Source organism: Acanthamoeba castellanii (genome assembly GCF_000313135.1).
Source record: "Acanthamoeba castellanii str. Neff unplaced genomic scaffold scf7180000084599, whole genome shotgun sequence".
In the NCBI taxonomy this organism is placed as follows: Eukaryota; Discosea; order Longamoebia; family Acanthamoebidae; genus Acanthamoeba; species Acanthamoeba castellanii.
The window spans coordinates 536778-547415 of NW_004457442.1; the positions used below are offsets into that span (position 1 = coordinate 536778).

A 10638-nucleotide genomic window follows, 5' to 3' on the forward strand; every position below is an offset into this window, starting at 1 on the left:
ATGCCCGCCAGCGACGTACTTGCCCCCCACTTGCCCCCCCCCGCGCGGGGCCGAATTGCCATCGCTGACCACCTCTCCGCCGGCGCAGCGAGTGAAGGAGGTCCTGGAAACATTTAAGGTGGCTGCCAGCCTGGGTCCCGAATCGCTGGGCGCTTACGGTAGCTCAGAGCTCGTCCTCCTTCATGTCACCACCAGCCACCACCACTGTGCTCACTGTGGCTCGTTTGTTGACAGTGATCTCGATGTGCCGCACCGCGTCGGACATCCTCGCCGTCGAACTCCTCCAGAAGGAGGCCGGTACCGCCGCCTCGCTTGCCACACACCACCGCACACACCGCACACGCGCACACACGGGAGGGCTGACATGTTTGCTTTGGCTTGGCCCAAAAGGGAACAAGCACCCGCAGAGGGTGGTGCCGCTGTTCGAGACGGTGGACGATCTCCGCAACTCGGCGCCCGTCATGCGTCGGCTGTTCTCCAACGACTGGTACCGGACCCACATCAAGGGCCGCCAGGAGATCATGATCGGCTACTCCGACTCAGCCAAGGACGCCGGTCGCCTCACCTCTGGTACGCACCGTTGTTGTGACTGTTGACTCATTTACTTGACTTTGACTTTGACTCGACTCGACTTGACTTTTTGGTTGGTTGGTATGATTGGTATGCAGCGTGGGAGCTGTACAAGGCCCAGGAGGCCCTGCTCAAGCTATGCGAGGAATTCGGGGTGAAGCTCACCCTCTTCCACGGCCGCGGCGGCACGGTCGGTCGCGGCGGCGGCCCGTCGTACCTCGCCATCCAGTCCCAGCCGCCGGGCACCCTGGCCGGCCGCCTGCGTGTGACCGAGCAGGGCGAGATGATCCAGTCCCAGTTCGGCCTGCCCGGCATCGCCTACCGCACGCTCGAGGTCTACGTCACGGCCACGCTCAAGACCCGCTTCCTCCCGCCCGTCAGGCCCACCCCGCGCTGGTGCGAAATCATGGACCGCCTCTCCGCCACCGCCTGCGACGCCTATCGCGCCGTACGATCGTCACCCGCCACTCAACAACCATGTCCATTACCTAATCGCGCGCGTGTGTCGTGTGTGTCGTGTGTCGTGTCGTGTGTCGTGATAACAGTTGATTCGGGGCAACCCGCGGTTCGTGGAGTACTTCCGGGCGGCGACGCCGTCGGGCGAGCTGTCGTACCTGAACATCGGGAGCCGGCCGGCCAAGCGGAACGTGCAGGGCGGCATCGAGTCGCTGCGGGCCATCCCGTGGATCTTCGCCTGGACCCAGACCCGCCTGCTGCTGCCCGCGTGGCTGGGCGTCGGCGAGGCCCTCGAGCTGGCGGCCCAGGAGGGCCTGGGCGAGGAGCTCAAGACCATGTACGCCGAGTGGCCCTTCTTCCAGTCCACCGTCGATCTCGTCGAGATGGTCCTCTCGTACGTCTTTCTCTTTTCTTGTTCTTCTTCGTTGCGTCCTGTCACTGACTGTGTGTGTCGTGTGTCGTGTGTGTCGTGTGTGTCGTGTGTGTCGTGTGTGTCGTGCGTCGTGCGTCGTGCGTCGTGTGCGGATATTTCTTGAATTTGAAGGAAGGGAGACCCGGAGATTGCGGCGCGGTACAACGAAGTGTTGGTGCCGCCGGAGCTGCAGGAGATGGGCCACCAGCTGGTCCAGAAGTTCAACTTCACCGCCACCCACATCCTCTCCGTACCGCCCGCTACTTTCTACTCTCTACCGTTCCTTGCATACCACTCACTCACTCACGCACTCGCCCACGCGGCTTTGTGTGTGTCGTGGTCGCGCGTTCGTTCGACCGCACCACCAGTTGACCGGCCACAAGGTGCTGCAGGAGTCCAATCCCCTTCTGCTCGAGTCGATCAACCTGCGTCGCGGCTTTGTCGATCCCATCAACTTGATCCAGGTACCCAATTCTTCTTCTTCTTCTTCTTCTTCTTCTTCTGTTTCCAGCGTTGAGTAACGCGTGTGTTGTGTGTGTTGCACCAACAGGTGGAGATCCTGCGCCGAATGCGTGAGGGCAAGGACGGGCAGGTGGACGAGGTCCTGCTCGACGCCTTCATCATCACCATCAACGGTATCGCTGCGGGCATGAGGAACACCGGCTAAACCCACCCTTCGCCCACACTTGTTAACGCGGTTGGGTTGGAATCTCCCAGTTATTATGACTCGGATTTTCCTTGTCAGGAATTTTGCCTGGTGGATTCCTGTTTTTATATACATTCTGTGCTGTTTTATTCATACTACCTTCCCTGGCCAATCATACATCATTGGGGGGCTGTTGTTGTTGTTGTTGGCAATTGTTCGCGCTCTTCTCTCACCTTCCACATCGAACTGGCATCATGATGATGGTGACTCGAGTCGACGCCTCTCAGAGGCCGGCGCCTTCCTCTTCGTCCATGGCGAACCCGCCGATCCTGGCCTCGTTCGACGAGAAGAACTGGCGGAAGCTCGTGAAGAACCCTGCCATTGGGGGGGGGAGGAGTAGAGTAAGCAAACGTGGCCGTGCGTGGCGCGTGTGCGGTGCGGTGCGAGGCCGTACCTTCGGATGGGAGCTTCTTCCAAAATTGATAGCAGTAGTTGAGGATGAACAGCTGTGGCCAACGAAGAGAGAGCAACGTGAGCGACAACAAATCGATTCGTGTGTGTGTGTGCGTGTGTGCGTGTGTGTGTGCGTGTGTGCGTGTGTGTGTGCGTGTGCACGCGTGTGCGTGTGTGTGTGCGTGTGTGCGTGTGTGCGTGTGTGCGTGTGTGCGTGTGTGCGTGCGGCGAGACAGGGAGAGAATGAGACGGTACCTCGCCGACCAGAAAGAGGAATCCGATGACAAGGATGCTGCCCTGAATGGTGTGGTTGAGCAGCTCGAGCAGCATGAACACCACCATCAGCATCACGTTGAGGCACACCAACGTCATGAACTGTGTGTGTTGTGTGTTGTGTGTGCGTTGTGTGTGTGTGTGTGTGTGTGTGGCGTTCGAATTAATCAAGCGTTAGGCTGTGGGGAGGAATGATCGCGTGTGTAGGAAGCACGAGGGCATACGGCGAGGGTGAGGCGGGCGCTGTAGGCAAAGGCGCCCCACAGACCGACAGCTGCCACGCCCAGGTTGGGAAAGATCATCCACTTGAACGTGGGCAGCAGGATGTAGACCAGGCACATCATCTGCACCATCACGACACGCAACACGCAACAAGCGACACGCACACAGCACGAGTAGGATGTCGCACGTGCAGTAGTGGTAAGGGGACGCTCAGAGGTGTAGACCGAGATGGATGGATCGATGGATGGATGAAAAGCGTAGATGGATTGGTGGGGACGCGCGTACGAGATGGACGAGGGCGATAATCTTGATTGTGGCGGCCATGGTACGGATCTCGATAAAGGCGCCGTATGGAGAAGGTTCGACGACCTGGTGCGTATCGAGGTCGATTCGCGGCATGGGAGCTGCGTAGCGCGCCTCCGAGCCATCCATCGAGTAAGAAGAGGAAGCTGCAGATGATGTGGTGCTCACAGCATCGTTGCTTGTTGTAGTACTGGCACCGCCAGCCCTTCCAATCGACATCGCTGACTTGGCAGGTACGGCCAGCGCTGAGGTCAGCTTCATATCGCCATTGCGAATCGAGTAGGAGGGCTGAGGCTGCTGCTTCTTGTCCTGCTCATCTCCGTTCTGCGATGCTCGTCCCTTCTGGCGGTTCTCTTTGAGTAAAATCTCGACTTCAACGTCCTCTTCGGGGGTCTCCTCGACCGTGAATTCATCTTCATCCTCGCCAAACTCTGCTGCCCAGTCGATTTCAGCCGGCTGCGCCTTCACCGCGCCGAGCTTCATGTTAATGGGACGCACTGAGGATCGATCACCTGATGTGCGGACGAAAGCTCTTTGCTGTTCACCAAATTGTTTGTTCTTTGTCAGATTATTTCGAAATGTTTACGAAACAAAAACGACAAAAGAAAAAGAGCAACAATCTCGTGAATTGCAATTAGTTTCGGCCATCATAATGGATGAAGCCAGCGCGCCGCAGTGGGCCACAAGTAACGAAGCACCCGCGCCGGTGCAGGTACATCTTCGCAAAATTGATTGCGCTATTACCTAATTCTGTACTAATTCCATCAAATGAAGCCGCCCTTCGACATGGACCTCAATTTGAATGATATGCCGCCTGAGGATTCGGCGACGCGTGCCCCTAGCCCGCCCCCTACCGCACAGCCAGTGATCAAGTCGCCGTCGCAACTGAGCATTGCTTCCTATCGGGAGAGAAAGGAGCACGAAGCCGCCATGCGCGCCGCAACTGCAGCCCCCTCACCAACATCTCCCATCCATAATCAGCATGCTGCCGATAGCAGCCCTCATTCCATCCTCTACCTCCTCCAAGACCAGGGGCCTTCGTCATCACATGGAGTCATCAGCGATCAGGGGATGTTTTCGTTCCTGCCCAAGGGTCTGGATCAGACGTTCGCCTTCTCCACCTCGCACCTCCCCTCCTTCGTCAGCTCTTCTTCAGCCTCTACTTCGCAATCATTCCCTGCCACGACTTCCATTTCGACCGAGCCCACAGAATCTCGCGAGCCGATTCGAGTAGCGGGTGAGCCCTTGCATGTCGAGCAAGTGGAGAAATCAGCAGCACCAGAGGAGGCGAGATCAGTGGATGAGAGCCACGGTGTAGAGCAATCGATCGCGACACATCAGCAGCAGCAACAACAAGAGATTGCCGTCTCGCCATCATCTCCACCCCTTCCACTCGCGGCATCAACATCTCAGCCCACCGAACCGGCCAAGGTGGCCGCACCAGTGGAGCGAAAGGACGAGTCACGCGCGGATGCCGAGGAGGGACCTCCAGCCGACGCCACCGGTCCTACTCAGGCGGAGGCCGCCAGCGCCACGGGCAACGCCCCAGAGCAGCTGGCCGAGCCATCTGAGATCGCCCAGCAGACGTCCACCGAACCATCATCACAGTCCTCTTCACAGTCACAGTCACAGACCTCTTCTTCTCCTCCTCCTCCTTCTTCTCCTTCTGCTTCCTCTTCTTCGTCCGACACGTCGGCTACCACATCATCCGCCGCTTCGACCGCCGCTTCTGCGGATCAGACCTCCACCGCGGCAGAGACCGCGCAAGCGGAGGTTCCGCCCGAGTCGGCGGCGGTCGCCAGCGCCAGCGCCGAGCCCGCTGCCGTTCCCTCATCGAAGCCCGAGCCGGTGCAGCCCGAATCTGGGTCTGCCGCTGCCGCTGACGGTGGTGAGAGCTTGGCCGCCGACGCCGACGCCGACGCCGACGCCGCTGCTGCCGCCGCGGCCTCGGGCAAGCCGCCTCGTGGGTCGGAGGTGTTCGTGGGCGGACTCGGCAAGGACGTCAACGAAGCCGACCTCTACTCGGCCTTTGCCAACGTGGGCGAAATTTTCGAGGTGCGTGTGCGTGTGCGGTGTGTGTCGTGCGCCATTCCATCGATGTCGAGGCTTGCTTATTTTTTGACCTGCCGCGTCGACAGATTCGGCTGATGAAGGACGCGACCACGGGCGAGTCGAAGGGCTACGCCTTCGTACGGTTCACGAGCCCCAAGTTTGCCAAGCTGGCCGTCCAGCAGGTCGACGGCGCGGTGCTCAAGGGCCGCAAGGTCGGAGTAGTGCACTCCAACGACAACCAGACCCTCTTTCTGGGCCACCTCGACAAGGACTGGCGGCAAGACGACCTCGATCAGCACCTCCGCGATGCCAAGATCAAGGGCGTCACCACAATCACCCTCATGAAGGTATTGCAATCGCTTCGTCGTCACCACACACACACACACACACACACACACACACAACACACACAACACACACAACACACACAACACACACACGACCTTCATGCGATCGTATACACGATCGCATGACACTAACGGTATTTCAATCGCCCAGGATACGACGAACATGGCACGAAATCGCGGCTTCGCGTTTGTCGAGTTCAGCTCGCACGAGGAGGCGGCCAAGGCCCATGCCAAGATCATGAAGCCCGGCTTCCGGCTCGCTGGTAGGGTCGCCACGTCAGTTCTTCTGTTTCTACGATTGCTCTGCTCACGTGTGTGTGTGTGTGTGTGTGTAGATGTCGACGTGAAGGTGGATTGGGCCGAACCGCTGAACGAGCCGAGTGAAGAGGTGATGTCCAAGGTCAAGTCCATCTACGTGTGCAACCTGCCGGTGGACGTCAACGACGACCTCATCCGCTCGCTTTTTGCCGAGTTTGGCGAGATCGAGCGCATCGTCCTCTCCAAAAACCTCAAGTCTGCCCGCAGGTACGCACGCAGTACTCCTGACTCTTCTTCTTCTTCCAGTTGACGCTCCCCAATTCTCCTTATAACATTTTTCTTCTTTCATCAACTCAACGCAGAGACGATTTTGCATTTGTGAACTACACCGAACGATCCGCTGCGCTGGCGGCCATCGACGCGCGGCACGGCTACAAAGTCGATGGTTGGTCCCCACCACCACCACCACCACCACCAGTGCCTCGTACACGTCACCTAAATATGTCGACTAATAACGTACGTGTGCGCACGCAGACGACCACGTGCTGGATGTCACCTTGGCCAAGCCCGTGACCGAGCAGGACAAGCAGAGGGACAAGGCGTTCGGCGCGCGGGGCGGGCGCGACGGCCAGTACCAGTACGACCGGAGCGGCCGGGGCGGTGGCATGGTCGGACGCGGCAGTGCCAGCCGAGGCGGCGGACTCGGCGGTCGTGGCGGCGGCGGCGACTTTCCAGGAATGCGAGGCGGCTATCGCGATCATCGCGGCGGCCGCGGCGGCGGCTTCGACAGCGGCTACTCGCCGGATCGCCGAGGGACCCCGCGCGTAGGCCGTGGCGGTCGCGACTGGGAAGGGCCGCCGAGCTATCCCCCGCCCCCGCCTCACGGGTCGCCCTACGGCGGCGGCAACGATGGCCGCGACTTCCGCGGAGGCCACCGCGGCGGCGGACGCTTCGGCGACTCGCGAGGACCCCGGTACGATCGACAGCCCGACCACTACGGCCGATGTACGCCCACTCCACCACTGTTTTTTTTGTTGAGAATTTGTGTGCATTCCTGACATATTTGTGGGGTTGGTACTCGGGTGCAGATGACGATGGGATGATGGGCGGCCCCTCGGGCTTCGAAGCCCCGCCGAGCGCGCCGCTGCCCTACGTGCCGCCCGGGGTATGTGTGCCACAGCACCGCAATACCAGTTCTCCTTGGAATGCGCTCTGATGCTGGAATGCGTGCTATGTATACAGGCTCCGAGAGGCGGGTACGCTGGCGCGCGAGGAGGCTACAGGGGCGGAGGCATGGTGGGCGCACCACCCCCGCTGCTTCCCCAACACCAGCCGTACGCCGCACCGCCGCCGCCGCCGCACATGGCGGGCGCCGCTCCGGACTACGACCCGGCCACTGGTCGGAAGCGGCGGTTCGGCGAGGTCGGGATGGGCGGCGCTGGCCGGGGCGGACGTCCCGGCGCCGGACCCGGATTTGCGCGGGCCACGCGACACAAGCCCGACGAGGGCCAGCCGTGGCATCCGGGCATGGAGTCCGTACCGCAGCCGCCACTTCCTCAGCCCGTGCCGCACCACGTACGCCCTCTCGTGCTGCGTGTGCGTGTTTCGTTTTAAAATTTGTGTTCATTTTTTGTCATTTCCCGGCTGTAACAGGGCGCGTGGGGCGACATGTCCGCGCAGCAGCCACACATGCCAATGGGACAGCATCCGTCGATGTCCTCGCAGCCGCACGCACAGCATCAGTACCGACCGCAGCCTGCCGGCGGCGGCTGGGGCCAACAGCCCACGGCAGCCTATGGCGCTCAGCACACGCCGCAAGCCTATCCGAGCTATCCGCAGGTACGACGCACGCACACGCACCACCGCACACGCAAAGTCTGACTGATGGTTGTCGTCAGCAGCCGTCGGCCATGGGATATCCCGCAGCCGCCGCGCAGCAGCCCTACGGATACGCGCAACAGACCGCCTACACGGCGTACCAGACGCCGCAGCCCTACGCCGCAGCGGCACAGCCAAACGTCTACGGCACGCCGATGCCGCCGCAGCAACAGCAGCACGCCGCCTATACCGCCTACCCCACGGCTCAGCCCTACGCGGCCGCGGGCCAACCCTACGTCGGCGCTGCGACGCAGCAGCAGGCCTACGCCACCGGTGCGACCGCCGCCTATCCGGGCGCGCAGCAGATGGGGAGCTACTACGGGCACACGGCGACTGTCGTCACCGCACCGCCGCCTCAGCCGTCGTCGGGCCAGCAGCCGACGCGGCAGTGATCCAGAAGAGCGATCGCGTAGGTACACTCCGCTTCTCTCTCTCTCTCTCTGCATTCATTCTACTTCGTGACACTGGCGGCGGGAGTGGGTGGGCCGCTGAGATGGCGCTCTACGTGGTGGTGGTGGTGGTGGTTTTGCTTCTACTACTGATGGTGGTGGTGCTCATCTGGATTAACCGCACGCTTCTCACCCTCTCCTCTCTTTAGACACATAACTTGCACTCTAGAAGAGTTAGATGATGATGATGATCCAAACTCTCTGAATTGATGCGAAATCGGCCAAATTACTCGGCCGCCCACTACTGGACAGAAGAGTGGAGAACACGATCACTTCCTTGCTTTATTCTATCTGTCTATCTCTTGTTTCTTCCTCCTTGTTAGACATGTTTTGTTTATTCTTCTCTAAATTGTGTGTGCATGAACTCCAAAAGGTGCACAAAATTGCCTTGGTTGATGTTGGTTGTGTGATGTGGGTACTGAAGCGTGGCGTACGCTCCCCAACAATCGCCGATTGCCTTGGATCAGCTGAACATCAACCTGCTGCGAAACTTGACATCACTAATGAGGAATTCGTGGAATGCTGACTCGCCAGAGCGTGCGCTTCGTCCAATTCCTTGGTTGGAATTTTTGGTGGCCGAACTTTTTTTTGTTTTTCCTCACGCCGAGAACAACCAGCCAACGAGGTTTTCGATCTCGTGGTCTATTTTCGATCTTTGGCCAAAGTACTCCATCTTTCTCAGACCTCAACCTTCTTGTCACACCATGGCTGCTTCCTCCGACGCTCCTTATGATGTACGCAATCGGCTCGGGGCGTGACCCTTCTTTTAATGTAACGTCGAATCTTTTAATTAATGGCGATTCCGTCTCCGGCGCGACTTCAAATCCATGATCACATCACTATAATATTATCAAATAATATATTGCATTTGTCCTGCTGTGGTCTCACTCTCTTTGCCCCTTCCCTCTCCCATGCGGTAACCGACCAATAAACTGTTTTTTAATTTTATTTTTGGAATCTCACACAATCGCGATTTTTGTTCTTCTCCATCTTTGTTCATGCTCCGGCCATGGTGGCGTGTTCTCCCTGCGCGCGGCCGTCATCGCACAGACGCAACGGTTTGCCGACGAAGTGCGCGAGGCTGCCGACTTTGTGCGCGGCGTGCTGGGCGAGGCCGAGGTGGCCCTCGTGCTCGGCAGCGGCCTGAACGGCTTCATCGACGTGCTCGAAGACCGCAAGGAGCTGCCCTACGCCGAGATTCCCCACATGCCCACCACCACCGTCAAGGGACACTTTGGTCGGTTGGCCTCGGGCAAGGTTGGCGGGCTCAAGGTCCGCTCGCGCCACCCTCTTCTCCACCATCGCCTTCCTGCTGTTGTCAAGCCGTTGTTGAGTCGTTGATGATGTGGTGATGATGTCTATGATGATGATGATGATGATGATTGTGATGGTGTTGATGATGGTTCAGATCTTCTGCTTGGCCGGCCGATCGCACGCGTACGAGGGCAAGAACATGTACCAGCTGACGTTCACGGCGCGTCTGATGCGCGCGCTCGGCTGCCAGATCCTCATCGCCACCAACGCCTCCGGCGGGTGCGGCGAGGGCATGGTGCCCGGCTGCCTGATGGTCATCACCGACCACATCAACCTGTTCCACCGCAACCCGGTCGCTGGTACGAGCGCCGCTTCATTTGGCGTTTTTTTAGTTTCTTTTTCTCAACCACCGCACACGCACGCGCACATGGCACACGCCGCAGAAACTTTTGAGGATCGCGCCCTGGGCGTGCGCCGACCGGACCTCTCCACACTCTACAGGTAAGCTTTTGTGCGTGTGCGTGTGCGTGTGTGTGTGTGTGTGTGTGTGTGTGTGCGTGTGCGTGTGTGTGTGCGTGTGTGTGCTGTCGTATGCGTGAACACACATTTCACATTTTTTGTTTTGTTATATTGATTTTTTTCCTGTGTCCCATCGCCAGCCCGCGTCTGAGGGAGAAGGCGCTGAGCACGGCCGAGAAGCTCAAACTCAAGCTGTTCCAGGGCGTCTACGTGAGCGTGTGCGGCCCGTGCTACGAAACCCCGGCCGAGGTCCAGTCCGGCCGTGCCCTCGGTACACCTCCCCCCACGACACGACACACGACACACGCGCGCGCGTACACACACGCACGCACGCACGCACGCACACACACACACACACCATAGCTCGTGCACCGTCCTCTGCGCAACTTTTGACTGATGAACGTGTCGTGTTGCGTGTCGTGTCGTGTCGTGTCGTGTCTGTAGGCGGCAGCGCGTTCGGCATGAGCACGATTCCGGAGGTGGTTGCGGCGCGCAGCGTGGGCATGGAAGTGTTCGCCATGTCTCTCATCACCAACCTCGCCGCCG

General features: G+C 59.5%; 4 protein-coding genes across 4 annotated transcripts in view; 3 read left to right on the forward strand and 1 right to left on the reverse strand.

The window, feature by feature from the left end:
* Positions 1 to 2105, forward strand: part of ACA1_059840 (phosphoenolpyruvate carboxylase) — a gene marked incomplete at both ends in the record, with an annotated part of 4697 nt that extends 2592 nt beyond the window's left edge. The window contains 8 exons of the mRNA XM_004339232.1: positions 89 to 158; positions 235 to 297; positions 391 to 570; positions 669 to 1018; positions 1116 to 1420; positions 1571 to 1688; positions 1807 to 1902; positions 1989 to 2105. Of these exons, the coding sequence (XP_004339280.1) occupies positions 89 to 158; positions 235 to 297; positions 391 to 570; positions 669 to 1018; positions 1116 to 1420; positions 1571 to 1688; positions 1807 to 1902; positions 1989 to 2105 (1299 nt within the window). The remainder of the gene's footprint in view (positions 1 to 88; positions 159 to 234; positions 298 to 390; positions 571 to 668; positions 1019 to 1115; positions 1421 to 1570; positions 1689 to 1806; positions 1903 to 1988) is intronic.
* Positions 2106 to 2367: 262 nt separating this feature from the next.
* Positions 2368 to 3818, reverse strand: ACA1_059850 (uncharacterized protein; the record flags this gene model as incomplete). The annotated part of the gene is made up of 5 exons (XM_004339233.1): positions 2368 to 2459; positions 2539 to 2590; positions 2793 to 2912; positions 3035 to 3154; positions 3318 to 3818. 5 exons carry the CDS (start codon positions 3816 to 3818, stop codon positions 2368 to 2370), a joined length of 885 nt encoding a protein of 294 aa, XP_004339281.1.
* A 285-nt stretch (positions 3819 to 4103) lies between these two features.
* Positions 4104 to 8262, forward strand: ACA1_059860 (RNA recognition motif domain containing protein; the record flags this gene model as incomplete). Its single annotated transcript, XM_004339234.1, has 10 exons — positions 4104 to 5390; positions 5474 to 5734; positions 5886 to 5997; positions 6070 to 6259; positions 6355 to 6437; positions 6527 to 6997; positions 7081 to 7157; positions 7235 to 7567; positions 7646 to 7831; positions 7894 to 8262. The coding sequence occupies 10 exons, from the start codon at positions 4104 to 4106 to the stop codon at positions 8260 to 8262; spliced, it is 3369 nt and encodes a 1122-aa protein (XP_004339282.1).
* A 761-nt stretch (positions 8263 to 9023) lies between these two features.
* Positions 9024 to 10638, forward strand: part of ACA1_059870 (purine nucleoside phosphorylase) — a gene marked incomplete at both ends in the record, with an annotated part of 5540 nt that continues 3925 nt past the window's right edge. The window contains 6 exons of the mRNA XM_004339235.1: positions 9024 to 9053; positions 9370 to 9591; positions 9728 to 9932; positions 10017 to 10074; positions 10233 to 10363; positions 10537 to 10601. Of these exons, the coding sequence (XP_004339283.1) occupies positions 9024 to 9053; positions 9370 to 9591; positions 9728 to 9932; positions 10017 to 10074; positions 10233 to 10363; positions 10537 to 10601 (711 nt within the window). The remainder of the gene's footprint in view (positions 9054 to 9369; positions 9592 to 9727; positions 9933 to 10016; positions 10075 to 10232; positions 10364 to 10536; positions 10602 to 10638) is intronic.